A 14,058-nucleotide genomic window follows, 5' to 3' on the forward strand; every position below is an offset into this window, starting at 1 on the left:
GAATTCTCCTCACTGTAGTCTCTGGGATCACAATAAAATGTCAAAGAAGCTTGAGTAAATCTCATAGCCCTGTGAAGGTTTTAAGCTGAAAGAGTTCATCGTGGTTAGAAATGATTGGCAACAGGATTAAAAGGGGGCTGGATGTTGGAGTTTACTAAGAAAGGCACAATTTCATTTCCATGGACACTAGAGGCCCTAAGGAGAGGTATGTATATTTCTAGTCATCACGCACTCATATGGAAGAAGGCAGGATTCATCAACAAACAATGGTTGATCTTTGTCCTGTGCCTTGGAGGTTAGCTGGGTATAGTGTTTTCTATAGCAAACTAAAGTACATTAGCCAGTTGTAAAATCAATTTAGTAGGTCTTTATCAGTATTTTTAAAAGGAAGCTAACTAAACATGCGATTAAAGGCCTGGGTTCAGTTCCTAATTCTGCAAGAAAAATAAGAACAACCAACCAACATGCTAGATGAGAAGACATCCTCCTCTTTCCTCCCCAATCCCCACAAATGCAGCCTGTATGACTTCATGTGTAGAAAATTATAGGAAATAAAAACTAATTTATTCACAGATTTGTGGTTGTCTGGGGATAGCCAATATATGTATTTTAAAACAGGGTGTCACTGTGCTTCCCTGGCTGTCCTGGAACTCACTTTGTAGACCAGACCAGCTGTGAACTTACAGAAATCTACCTGCTTCTGCCTCTCAAGTGCTGGGATCAAAGGCATGTGCCATCACACCCAGCCAAATCTTCTTTTAAGAGGGAGCCATCAGTGAGGCTCAGGGAGATCTTCCTGCCTGGAAAGTTCTGATGATCTCCAAGGTTGGCAGTATCAGGAAAAGAAGCAGGTGGGGCAGCCTGTGACCATGAAGTGAATGCAGCTTCCTGCTGAGCAGGTTAGATTGAAATAAGGCAGTGGTGGATGATTGTATCTCGCACTGGGAGAACTGTGGTAAGAGCATCAAGAGTTGAGGACACACCCAGACACAGTGCTTGCCTTACCTGAGATCCTGATATGGACCTAGTGACTTCCTGGCAGGAAGTGACAAAACATATCACTTTTGACCTAGTATTCAAGCCACACCTTTTGTCCCATGTCTGATATACTGGGTGAAGAGAATCCAGTGATGGCTCAGATCAACCTTGGAATGCAGTGTAGGGGGGCTTCTGCATCCCATAGGTCTAGTAATCTTACATGGGTATCCTTTGGACAGTGCTGGGGGTACTTCTCTGGCTAAGGGGGAGCCACATTCAGAGAGAAACCATAATGTGAATATTATTATTATTATCAACAGATAGTGGCAGCTCCAGCCGCAAACATAGTAGGAAAAGTTTCCAAGTCCCACCTCACCTACCCTGCCCTGACTATTGATCTGTTCAGCCTGCCCAGCCCCTCCCAGTCATCCTTACTCAACTGACTGGTCAGTGTTGAGTATCTCATTTGGCATAGATCACTTGCTGTTTCAGGAACCCATCTTGAGCACTTTAGGCACATCGATGTGTACATCAATGTGTACCATGAACTCCACTTCCGTCTCCCTGATGCCATCTTTCCCTCAGTCTTAGGTTCTGTTTCTGCACAATTTAGCAGGTCTGACCGGAGTCCCTGTCGCCCCTGTAGGAAACAAGAGCCCAGAGGCCACTGCACTTAGCTTTTCACAAAGTAGGTCTAGCTGCATGGTGGAATGGCAGGCCTGTGTCTGTGACGCTGTGGGGTGTGGCTGAGGTTCCTGCTGCATTTCACCTACAAGTAGCTGATAATCAGGGCTTTATCCAGGTAGGAGTTTGGACAGGGCAGGGCATAGGCAGGGCTCAAGGTGGGACTAGGCAAGGTGGGTACTGCACAAGTGCCATACTGATGTAGCAGAGGTTGCTGATAGAGATCACAGGGAGCCAGTGACCAGTGGGGGATAGGGGGGTGAGGGTGGTGGGGGTGGGGGTGGCCATCTCCTCTTGTCCCCTGTTCTCTTTTGTCTCCATTAAAGGGGCTATGTGGCTTTTTCTCTCTCTCTTGGATATCCCAGAAACCCTCTGCCTAGACCCAGAACATACCACTGAGCTGTTCCCACCCCTTTTTATTTTGAGACAGGGCCTCACTAGGTTTCCCAGATTGGCTAGCACTTGTTCTGTAGCTCAGGCAGGTTTAAACCTGTGATCCTATTGTCTCAGCCCTCAGACTAGCTGCGATTACAGGCCTATGTCATCTGATTTGGCTTTGTTTTATTTTCTAGGGTGTTGGGTGTCCAACTCACGGCCTTGCACAAACTAGTCAAACTCTCCATCACTGAGCTATGTCCCCAGACCTACAACTTCTTTAAGGTTCAACAAACTTGTCATAAGATTCAGCAATTCTGTTCTGACTTAAAGCCAAAACTTGAAAGCAAGAGCTGGAGAGATGGCTTGGTAGTTAAAGTACTTGCTGCTTTTACAGAGGTCCTGAGTTCAGTTCTCAGTACCCACAGCAAGTGGTTCACAACTGCCTGTAATTCCAGCTCCAGGGTATCCAACACCCTCTTTTGGTCTCCAAGGGCACCCACACAGTCATGACATGTGCTCACACAAACACACACACATAAATAAAAATAAATCTTTAAAAAATTGATTGAAAGCATGTAGTCACATGAAGTAATGTATATAATTATCCATAAATCTTTATTAAAAGTAGCCATGGCAGGGGAGCTGGAGAAATGATTTAGTAGTTAAGAACACTTGTTGCTCTTGCAGAGGACCCGGGCTCAGTTCTCAGGACCCGCATAACAGCTTACAACCATCTGTAATTCCAGTTCCAGAGGATCCAATGCCCTCTTCTGGTCTCTATAGGCACCAGACACTCATATGGTATACATACATACATGCAGGAAAAACACTCATGCACATTAAAAAAAATCAACAAGGAGTGAGTGTAGATCATCTTTAAGGGAGTGACTCTAGATAGGCTGAGTAGACTCCAGTGGATGAACTTGCACCAAGGGACAACTGGGTACAAATGCTTGAACAGATAGGACTTAACAAAGATGACTGAATGCATAAAGTCCAGTGGGGGAGCAATGGGGAGTATGGATGAGGGAGCGGGCCTAAATTTGATTGAGATCTATTATATACAATGCATAAAAACTCAATAAACATATTTTGAAAACTCAACAAAAACAAAACACACACAGCCATGAGGCCAGCAAGATGTTTCAGTGGGTCCTTGCTGCTAAGCCTGATGGCTTGAGTTCGATCCCTGGGACCTATATGAAGAAAGAAAAGAACTGATTCCTGCAAATTGTCCTCTACCTTCCACATGTGCACTATGGAATGTGTTCACACACATACACACTTGTGTGCACACACAACAAACAAAAGCATTTATTTATTTATTTATTTATTGTCTTTTTGAGACAGGGTCTCCCTATAGTCCTAGATACCTAGAACTTGCTATGGAGACCAGGCTGGCCTCAATCTCACAGAGATCCACCTGCCTCCTCAGTGCTGGGACTAAAGGCATGTGCAAGCCTGGCACAAATGCAATTTGAAAAATGAAATGAAAGTAGCCAAACCATGGATGGGGCTAGGGAGATAACTCGGTAAGTAAACGCTTGCTTCACAAACATGAAGAACTGAGTTTGGATCCCTAGCAATCATGTAAAAGTCAGTACTGCAGCACCTGTCTATAATCCCAGCACTGGGGCACACAACTGGCAGATCGTGGGGGCTTGCTGGCCAGCCAGCCTAGCCAAAACTGTGAGATCCAATCTCAGCAAGAGGATCTTAAAAAATAAGATGGAGAATTGACTGAGGAAGACATCCTGATTTCAACCTCTGGTCTCAGTATGTGCCTGTATGGATGAATGCACACACAAACTCAGTTACTTACTTACTTACACACACACACACACACACACACACGCACACACACACCTGTGCTTGGAGGCCCATACTTGTAATCCTAGCACTCAAGAGGCTAAGGTAGGGAGAGCATGAGTTCAGAGCCAGCCTGAGCTATACAGAGACCTTGTTTCAAAAATTAAAAAAAAGCAACAAACAAAATAATCAGGTCACTCAGCTGTGACTGGGTAAGTGGATAAAATGTGGCTTCTTATGGATAGGTTCCCTTGGTACCTGCAGCTTTCCTTGGCATCTCCAACATCCTGGGGTTTCCATTGCAACTTTAGGTTCCACCCTCAGACCTTCATACATAGCCTGCTCTGGGGCTCGCTTTAAGAAACACGACATTGCTACATACTGTATGACCACACAGGCTTTTTCTAGAACCTTGGTGAAGCCCCTATGACTCTGTAACTCTTGCATTCTGCATGCCTGCAAAGCTAGAATCCCATGGATGATGCCAAGTTCTACTGCCATCTCTAGATGTAGCCAGACCTCCTTGAACCATGACTACAGTGGCCTCCAAGGACTTGTTCTGCTGAACCAGGGAAACATTCCCTTAGGTGACCCTTTATTAGCAAAGCATCCCCTGACTCTTTCTTTCAGGTACTCTCTTTTCACAGGAAAATCTTTCAGATGAATTTGCTATTTTAGACCCTGGACCTTTGATGGAATGGGTCTTATTCTTAAAACAGTTTTCTGATTGTCTCAGTACAAACTGAGGGACTCTTTAACGTCATTAATCTCCTTAACAACTAATTTTCTTTATTCATAACTTTAAATCTATTCATACATCTTTGTTTGCCAAGCTGTACATTTTTATATCTTTCTACCCCACGCTTTGCTCTGAATTCCTCCTGAGTGCTGGGATTAAAGGTGAGCACCACTGCACCCTGATACTACTTGTTTGTTTAATTGGTGTATTGAGGGCAGGTGACTGGGCCTGGCTTGTTAGGGGCTGCTGGAGCCCAGGCTCTAACCCTAACAACTCTGGTAACAGTGGTGGGAGTTTGTGGTGACAGGGGCTTGTGACAGTGAGTGTTTATATGGTGTAGATTAGGAAGCAGAGAGATCTAGACTAGAACCAGGTACATATAACTTTCAAAGGCTTCCCCTAGGGATCTATTCTGGCAGTGCAGCTAGGTCTCCTAAAGAATCCATAGCTTTTAAAGTAGCCCACTAGCTGCGAACCCAGTACTCAAAACATGGACTTGTGGGACACATTTTAGATTCAAACTGTAACAGTTACTGAAAGTCTAAGTGGCCTAACCCCCTTGGTGAAGTTTCTTGTGCCTCAGCAGGAATGAAACCCACACAGAGACATGTTTGCAGCAGTGGTTCAACAATGCATTCAGGCTATAGCGGAAGTATTAGGCACCAATCTGCCTTCCCTGAAGGAATGGGCTCTTCCTTCCAGCTAGCTCCTGAGCCCAGGCTTAACATTATCCTCATGCCCACAGTGGGCAAGGCAAGGACCTTCAAGTTTACCTGAAAAGTCATAGTACCTTGTGATTGGGCTCAATGTAGTAGCTGGAAAGAGACTTTGCTCTGGAAAAATCAGTGCCCCCAAAGGGTAAGCTGGTCAGAGTTAAGGGCCTGTAGGGCCTGTAGGATGCATTCTTTTAATTATAGAGCAGATGCTTTGAAGGAACAAAGAGGCAAATTGAGTACAGTTTGACACCTTTGTAAATGACATAAAACACAAAAGAGACATTGTAGTGGTGGATAAAATAAATATTTAAGGATGGGGCTGGAGAGATAGCTCAGTGGTTAGGAGCACTAGCTGCTCTATCAGTGGACATGAGGATGGTTCTTAGCACCTACATGGCGGCTAACAACCATTAGTTACTCCAGTTCCTGGGAAATGAATGCCCTCTACTGTCTTCCACAGGCATTGCATGCATGTGGTGCATTTACATACATGCAGGCAAAACATTCATACACATAAAATAAAAATAAAAAAATTAAAAAAATTTAAGGACAGCTATAAGGCAAGAGTGAAAATTAATCACCCGAGGGGTCAAAGAGTCACGAGATTTCAGGAGGAATTACAGAAGGCTGGAGGATACGTACATATACAAGGAAGCCCTCAGGGAGTCTGGGGACTAGAATTGTGCTAGACACATCTGGGCCTTTTGACCTCCCCATCCCATTTCCCAGGGTATACCCCAGAGCCAAACATCTTCACAGATGTAGTGTGAGCATGCAGGTGTAGGCCTCACAGTGTCTGCAGAACCCCTGAGAAGAGTATCAGAAGATGGGCCACTGAGAAACCCACAAGGACTTTCTTGTCAACCCTCTGCTTCCTGGCCCAGCTTGAGGTGTCTATGAACATGCCCAGTCTTACTTCTCACAAAAGTAGACAAATCATAATTTGGGAAAGAAATAGATGACATTTCACATACAGGGGAAATATATACAATTTTTTTCAATAGTTGACACCCTTAGTGACTGATGTCAGGGAGCTCTAGGAGCTATGTGTGACTCAGATTCATTTGCCGAAACCTAGTGATGATATTAAGAGCTGGGTCCTTTAGAAGGTCCAGAATGCCATTGTTTGCCCATTGTTTGCAAATCTTTGAGCCATAGAGAAAGCTTTTATACCCAACAAATGTACTGGCATCTTGACTCTGGACTTTTCAGTCTCCAAAACAGTGCACATACTTCTGTGCTTTATAAGTTATCCAGCTTATGATTTTTTATCTTGGTTTAGTGATGTGTGTCTGGATTGCTCAGGCTTGCCTGGAACTCCTGGGCTCATAGAATCCTCTCAGTCTGTCAAGTTGCTAGGGCCATAGATACCCACCATAGAGCTCAGCTTGCAGTTTATGGTCTTCGGGGAACAGCATCCCGAACTTGTGAAGAAAGTGGGACTTTGGGTAATCAGGTTTTCTTTTTTTAAAAATTATTTTATTGATTTATTTAATTTTATTTTATGTGTCTGAGTGTATTGTCTGCATGTGTGTAAGTGCACCTGTGTCATGCAATGCCTGCCGAGGTCAGAAAAGGGTGTCGGATTCCTCTGGAACTGGAGTTACAAATGGCTTAGCCACCAATTGAACATAGGTCCTCTGCAAGGGCAGCCAGTTCTCTTAACCACCAAGCCATCTCTCCAGCTCCATAATTAGGCTTTCTATTGGCCACTTATAAATGTGAGAAAACATGAGAGTTGCTGAGAGAAGGACATTGGATTTTGACACAGCCAGCTCCTGTGTGGTCAGCATTCCCGTGTTACTTTACTTGAAGAGAGTCTAGAGCTTGGAGAAGAGACAGAAAGAGGATGGGGAGATGAGGTGAGGAAGGAAGGTGTCCAGGTCTAGTGGGATGTGGAGGAAGATGGAGCACTTTGGGCTCCCATTTATTAAGTCTAACGAAGATGACCCAACCAGTTTAGTAAGGAATGTCATATAGTGGCTCTTCTTACATCTTGGTTGAATGGATGAGTGTAGAGATTAAGAATGGCTACACAAATATTGGAATAAATCTATGGTCTTCATGGGCATTTGGGAAACCCAAGCTGACCCCACCTGCATTCAAACCTATACAACTTCCTGATAGATGGGGCTACAACTCTGTGTGCTTGTCCTGAGCAAACTTTAGCTCCTGGATCTTCTGGGGCAGGGTCTTGGTCCAGAACTTCAGCCTGTGGGCCTTCAAGGCACGACCCACAGCAGGCTGGATGTCCAGTTGTAGGTAATACTTGTCCTTGTCAAACACTGGCCAATGGGGCAGGCCCTCACTGTTGGGGTTCCTGTGGATATGTCCTCCCAGTAGGGAGGGGTGAGGGTCACTCTGAGCCAAGACTGGACTCCCTAATTTGAATCAAGGCAGTGGACCAAGAAATCCAGGGAGTTTTGGGGGGAGGAGAGGTGAAGGGCTAGAAACACAGAGAGCTCCCATTAGTGTCTGCTCTATGTGAAGCATGGCTACCTGGCCTGTTTTGTCCCTCTGTAGAGGCAGGCTATAAAGAACATAGTTCTGTGGTCTACCCCTCCAGGTCACTGAAAGTTGATCAGTAACTGGGAACCCAGTGTGGAGTAGGTCCTGGCATTGGAGAAGCAGGATGCATGCATGCTTATGAGACCATCATAGACAAGGGGAATCCTGGATGGGACCCACCCCTAGGAGGTTGAGGGAGGGGCATCCTCTCACCCATGCCGTGCAAAGTTGGCCCAGTACTTCATCATTTTCCTGCTCAGCAGCAACTCCTCCTCAGTGAGGTCAACTGTAGATGGGAGGAGGGCAAGGGTGCATGCACATTCATCACATGCTGCTGCCCATTCGTGCTCCACTTCACTACCCCAGCTGTCGCCTAGCTCTGGGCTTCAAGTATGGTTTCCTCTCTCTACCACCCAGGATGCAGGACCCACTCAAGCCCTTAGTCCTGCTCCAGCATGTTCTCCTTCCTTCTGACATGGGTAAAGTCATTTAAAGAACTATCATGACTTTAAATTGACCCCCTATGTTCCTAGGATTGACACCAAATTCAGGGTGGGAGCAAGTGAAAGGAGCACAGGCCAGACTAGGAAGGGTTCAGAGTCTAACTATGCTGTAGCCCTTTGAGCTGTAAGATTGTGCACACGTGATCATGTACTTTCACAGAGCCTCAGTTTCTTCAACGGACCGTGAGTTCAGTCGTCCCTCAGATACCCATCTGAGGCCCCATTCAGCTCCTGGAAAAGAAGGAAGACTCACTTTTGTGGCCCCTGAGGGCAGATCCAAAGACAAACAAAATCTCGTCACCATGGTCAGCCTTCACGTGGGGTGGCTTGACATCCTTGAGGAAGTTGGGCCGATGCTGGAACTCGTAGAAGTAGACAGGGGCATGAGAACCTGGGGGAAAGGACACATGATGACAAAGTTGTCTTTCACCTGGAGCTGTCCTGCCTCATCCTTGTTGATAAGCTACCTCTATATAAAGCTATGTGGAATCTCAGGAGTTGAGTGGGGAGCTCCAGACTGGAACACTGGCTGTGTGAAAGGCCTTGGTTAAATCATTACCCTAGACTTCAGACTGAGTAGTTTGGGTAAGTCACTGCGTATCATTAACTTGTTTCCTATCTGTACCTGGATGCTAGTCTCTTACATCAGACAAGGATTTACTGAGATGCCTGGTACCTGAATCATGATACAGACATGGGTGGAGATCTGGATATCACACTTTGCTAATCTGCTAGGCATCAGGCCTCTCTACAGATATACTCACATTGAAAATGTGCTACTTGTAGGGAAGGAATCACAAACATGAAGTCCCCCATCATCTCATGAAACTGTACTTGGAGAGTCTGGGGCTCCTCAGTGTCTCCCATGTATTCTTCCATCAGCAAATCACAACACTCAGAAGGCAACATCTAGCCCAGGGAGATCATGAGGAGTTAGGTTAGAGGCTCTAGGGCAGGGAGGGAGCAACCTTATATAGTAAGATGGGGCCTGGAATGAATTAGGATAAAGGGGGACAGGTGCAAGCTTTGGAATGACTCTACCCAGGAGCATGCAGACATCAGTTTTTTTCCTGGGGATTATTATCTGTACAGGATATATGGGGACCCTCTCTACTGGGACGGGACTCAAGGTATTTCACCATCTGTGCTGTTTTGCTCTTCACAATATCCTGCAGAGTCTCTCTGGTTATTTCCTTTTTTGTGTGAGCAGAGTCAATGATCTGGGAGACAGAGAACAGTCTTCAGTGTGGGGTGGGATGGACCTGGACAAATGAATCTTTGAGCTCCCATTACCCACCATATGAGTCCCCAGGTTCCCAGACACTTGGAACTACGTCTCACCACGGGAAGGAGCCAACCATATTCATCATTGTTGACACCAATGATGCTGGGGACAGGGTGAAATTCCACAGAGGCCAACAGCTCCAGAGGGTGTCTAGGTAGGAACTCCCCATCCACAATGCCAGGGATGACCTTGAAAACCTGATTGGCATTGAAAGGTCAGTCATGAGGATCAAGCACATACATATTCTGATGCCCACTGAGTTACTGCCACCATTTCTTAATTTGTCTCAAGATGTTTATCCCACCATGTCCCCCAAGAAATCCTACACCTAGATTAACCTAGCTTGGTATTCATATTTGCATATTGGAAGAAAAGGACACCAACTCATGGAGATGAAACCATTAGTTCAAGGTAGAAGGGACTAGTTTTCCCATTCTCTGCTGTCCCCCACTTCTACCAACCTTGTTAATAGCCAGAATTTCCTCTTCATTCTTGCCTCTCAGGCAGTGCACTAGATCCTCCGAGTCCACAGCCTCACATCTAGATAAGTTGGCCACTATCTGTAAAGTGATCAGGCAGAAGCTGAATAATCCTTCTATGAAGGGATTATAGAGTTTTTCATAACCGCAATAGATGCTATTGGCCCCAAACATTGATATCACATCATACTGTGTATGGATTGTGAAAAGTATGAAATTATTCTCACTTTCCTGTGGCTTAGATGTGACAACCAGATGAACCATTCCACCTGCATACCAATTTGTGCCAATGACTAGGACCCCTGAGTGCAGCTTTGCTGGTCACATAATGTGCTCAGCCTATACGAAGCAGAGGAATGTGGGGTCTGACCTTTGAGGTTCTCAGAGTTTTCTAGCAAGGAGACAGTTCCCATGCTCCTTTTTGTCTTCATAGAACAGAGAGTACCAGAGTATCAGAGGGTAACAGCTGAGGCAGCAGGGTTAGGGGTTGGGTGGTTGACAGTACTTACTCTGTAGACCATGTCAGAAGAGCTAGCGATGAAGCCAGGTAGCAGGGCCACCCCACTCTCCATGATGGCACCATGGAAGAGTCCTTGGGATAATGGGGACACCACATGTGAAGACACACTTATGCCACCTGCTGACTCTCCAAAAATGGTGACCCGGTCAGGGTTGCCTCCAAAGTGGGCAATATTCTGCTGGACCCAGCGTAGGGCAGCTACTTGGTCCAGGTAGCCCCAGTTGCCTCTGGCATGCTGGTCTCCAGTGCTGTGAAGTCCACAGGTACAGGGATCACAAGAATGTACTGGCTTTGCTCAGCTTCTTTTGCCCAAACAAGCCTCAGGCTCACCTGAAGAAGCCTAGGACACCAAGGCGGTACTGAATAGTGACCACCACAACATCCTCAGTGGCTGCCAGTCTGGATCCATCATACATAGAAGCCATGCCCACAACCAGTGCACCACCATGGATCCATACCATCACCTGGGGAAATAAAGCTAGGAGGTTCTCATCCAGCTCAAGGCTCACCTGGGCTATCTCCTAGACTATTGACTACTTTGCCCTGGTGTAGATAGACACATAGGTAGAACTCCTCTGAGCCACAGACAGGGCTCTAGTCCCTTGGAGAACAGGCTAAAGCTTCCCATTGAGACCAGGGCAGTGTCCTTGACAGGCATTTGATGTATATGAGGCCAGGGCAGTGTCCTTGACAGGCACTTGGTATATATGAGGCCAGGGCAGCATCCTTCAGAGGAACCTGTGGGCAATTTGCCAACATCTTTCCATTATCAGAGGCTCATTGCTTTCACCAGTGACATGCAGTCTACACAGTGATGCCATTTCAGGTGGCGTCTCTGTCCATGTAGCTCACTGAGGCCGTCGGTCACTGATGTCTGACCCTGCTATAACAACACACAAAGCCTATAGATATGGGTCTAAGAGCCTGACTACATCCAGGCTTCATCTTCCAAGAGAAGCTTTCCATGAAATCACATGTAACATAGGGAAGCATACTTTCAGGCAGGAGATAGAAAAGCCAAAACCAGAGAGGGAGTAGTTTGTGACCAACATATGAAAACTAGAGGTATGTGCATACATTAAAAAAAGAAACAGAGTTAGTCACCCTTAGCTCCTCTTTCTACCCCATGATGCCCTATTAACATAGGACCCTTCCACAAAGGTAAGTCACAGGCTCTGGGGAAACTGATATGGAGTCCAAATTTTTAGGAAGGATTCCAGATGGGCCTTGGACCTCATTCTTTCTGAGACTGGGATATTGAAAACTATTGGCAGCATGCAGTGACATTCAGTACTTCTCTCTGTACTCTTTGAGGCCTGGGTATTGGAGTCCTTTGTCCACAAAGGTGCTGCAGTGGTAAATGGATGATACTTTCCCATAGGGTAGTAAGATATCCTTCATCTGGTGTCCAGACTCTCAATGAAACTCTCTCTACTACAGAGGCTCCAGTTGGAGGCACATATACTTGTTTCTTGGTCAATGATACCCAGTCTTATAGCTTGGCAAGGTGACTGTGGAAGGTGATTTTTCTAAGGCACCATTACTGCTGCCCTTCCCTGGGACCAGCAGTATATCCCCACCACAGAGGGACTGCAGCTGAGGGGTTGAGATGAAGAACTCACTGCAGCCCAGTCCAGATCTCAGAGTTCCTGTCTATCCCAAAGCCTGTAGTCCCCACAGTCCCAGGAGAACTTACATGGCTGGGTAGGAGGTTCCATCCCTCACACCACTCCATGGTTCAGGGGGCTCAGGGGATGCAAACCGCAGAGGTCCTAGAGGTGGCTTGGCAAAGGGAATTCCCAGGAAGGTGTGGACACCCACTTTGGTGCCATTCACGTGGATAAGGCTGCCCTTCACCTGCCCTGTGTGGGTGGTCCTGATGAGGCTAGCTGAGCCTTCACCTGTGAATGGACATAGACATCAAGGTTGGGTCTGCCCTTCGGCAGCCCTGCCTCTCTCCGTGTCTAAAGGCGTAGGAAGTATCCAGTCAAGCCCTCCTTCCCCTGCGGGATTTGTCAACTACACCAGCTCCTACCTCCCTGTAACCTTCCCTCCTACAGAATCGCATTTTGATGTAACAGAATTTGGCAAATCTTGCCTGTTTCCATAAGAAAAATGAAAATCTCCAAATCAGCCTGGAGGATCTGTTACTTCCCTTCCTTTTCTGGTTTGCTTGGATCATTATCTTTGGTGTATATGAGGCCAGGGCAGAATCTTTCACAGGCACCTGGTGTATATGAGACCAGGGCAGTGTCCTTGACAGGCACTTGGTATATATGAGGCCAGGGCAGCATCCTTCAGAGGAACCTGTGGGCAATTTGCCAACATCTTTCCACTATCAGAGGCTCATTGCTGTCACCAGTGACATGCAGTCTACACAATGATGCCATTTCAGGTGGTGTCTCTGTCCATGTAGCTCACTGAGGCCGTCAGTCACTGATGTCTGACCCTGCTATAACAACACACAAAGCCTATAGATATGGGTCTACCTGGTACTTCTGACTTCCAGGTTTGTTGTTCCTCAGAGCCTCTCACACTGATAGCTTCAGGCCTGTGTGTGCTACAGGGGTCACTCTGTGGGATTTGGAATGGACATTGGGTGGTATACTTCCCCATACCATCATATCATCTCCATTAGCTTCCCCTTCCCTGGTCTTTTTTTGTCCCACAGTCTCAGTCTCTGATTTTATTATAAAATTTGGCTACTCTGATTCTGTCCCCGTCACCCCATTAGGAAATCTCACCATGGACATGGAGGAGAAGCAGGAGCCCACAGGTCACAACATTCAGCCAGCTAGGAAGTTGGTTCAGTGACATGATCTGCTCCCACGCCTGAATCTATGCTGTGGTAGGATGTACTGTGTTTCTTCAACAGGAAGCAGAGCATGCAGGTCTTTCCAGACATGGCATAGGCGGGGAACTAGTGGGGCAGGGCTAAGTTGTTATTGAAGGATAAGTTCATTGGCTAGGCGGAGTTGACAGGAGTCAACTCTTGGCAGGCAGGGAAAACCTGCTGTTTCTGTTTCTCTTCCTCTTTGGCCTCCTAGGAAGGCACAGCATGGCTTCTGAAACTGTTCTAGATACCAGAACCCTCACTCCAAACCTGGAGTCACCATGTTTATTGTCCTTGTAGTCCCAGGCCCAGTATGTGTGTTGGAGAGGAGAGCAGGGAGCAGAAAGCTGTAACTGGAAAGCTGGGATGGTTTCTCTAAGGAGGGGAATGCTGAGGATCCCATAGATGGAGAATGGGATGGCCATTTGAGCAATTTCATCTGGGTAAAGGAACTGTATGAGCAATACAGGGAGCTGTAGGAAACCAGGATGCCAGGCCCTAGAGTTAGATAAGTCTAAAACTTTTAAGTCCCAGCTGCATTCTCTGCTAAAGCAAGGGGTGCTGAAAACAGTACTTGTGATAATCCCTGTCTTGTAGAACACTGCGAGACTAGCAGGAGAATAGTG

At 46.4% G+C, this 14,058-nt stretch overlaps 2 protein-coding genes across 2 annotated transcripts in view; both read right to left on the bottom strand.

Moving 5' to 3' along the window:
* LOC103738930 (cocaine esterase-like) overlaps positions 1-4,350 on the bottom strand; it is a 14,306-nt gene extending 9,956 nt beyond the window's left edge. The window contains 1 exon segment of the mRNA XM_029566461.1: positions 4,232-4,350. Within this exon segment, the coding sequence (XP_029422321.1) occupies positions 4,232-4,350 (119 nt within the window).
* Positions 4,351-7,198: 2,848 nt separating this feature from the next.
* On the bottom strand, positions 7,199-13,487 carry LOC103738917 (pyrethroid hydrolase Ces2e-like). Its single transcript, XM_029566462.1, has 12 exons — positions 13,344-13,487; positions 12,296-12,500; positions 11,595-11,658; positions 10,930-11,063; positions 10,589-10,847; positions 10,062-10,160; positions 9,657-9,797; positions 9,455-9,535; positions 9,080-9,224; positions 8,569-8,706; positions 8,026-8,098; positions 7,199-7,624 (listed from the first exon to the last, which is right to left on the bottom strand). Exons 1-12 carry the CDS (start codon positions 13,414-13,416, stop codon positions 7,438-7,440), a joined length of 1,599 nt encoding a protein of 532 aa, XP_029422322.1. The 5' UTR covers positions 13,417-13,487; the 3' UTR covers positions 7,199-7,437.
* Positions 13,488-14,058: the final 571 nt, after the last annotated feature.

The sequence above is a fragment of the Nannospalax galili genome, unplaced genomic scaffold (assembly GCF_000622305.1).
Source record: "Nannospalax galili isolate Female #2095 unplaced genomic scaffold, S.galili_v1.0 scaffold799, whole genome shotgun sequence".
In the NCBI taxonomy this organism is placed as follows: Eukaryota; Metazoa; Chordata; class Mammalia; order Rodentia; family Spalacidae; genus Nannospalax; species Nannospalax galili.

Coding starts and splice junctions, on each gene's coding strand:
- LOC103738917 (XM_029566462.1), bottom strand. CDS start 13,416: ATGTCACTGAACCAACTTCCTAGCTGGCTGAATGTTGTGACCTGTGGG. Junction 12,501..13,343: donor GCTTCTCCTCCATGTCCATG/GTGAGATTTCCT, acceptor GTCCATTCACAG/GTGAAGGCTCAGCTAGCCTC. Junction 10,848..10,929: donor GGTGTCCTAGGCTTCTTCAG/GTGAGCCTGAGG, acceptor TGGACTTCACAG/CACTGGAGACCAGCATGCCA.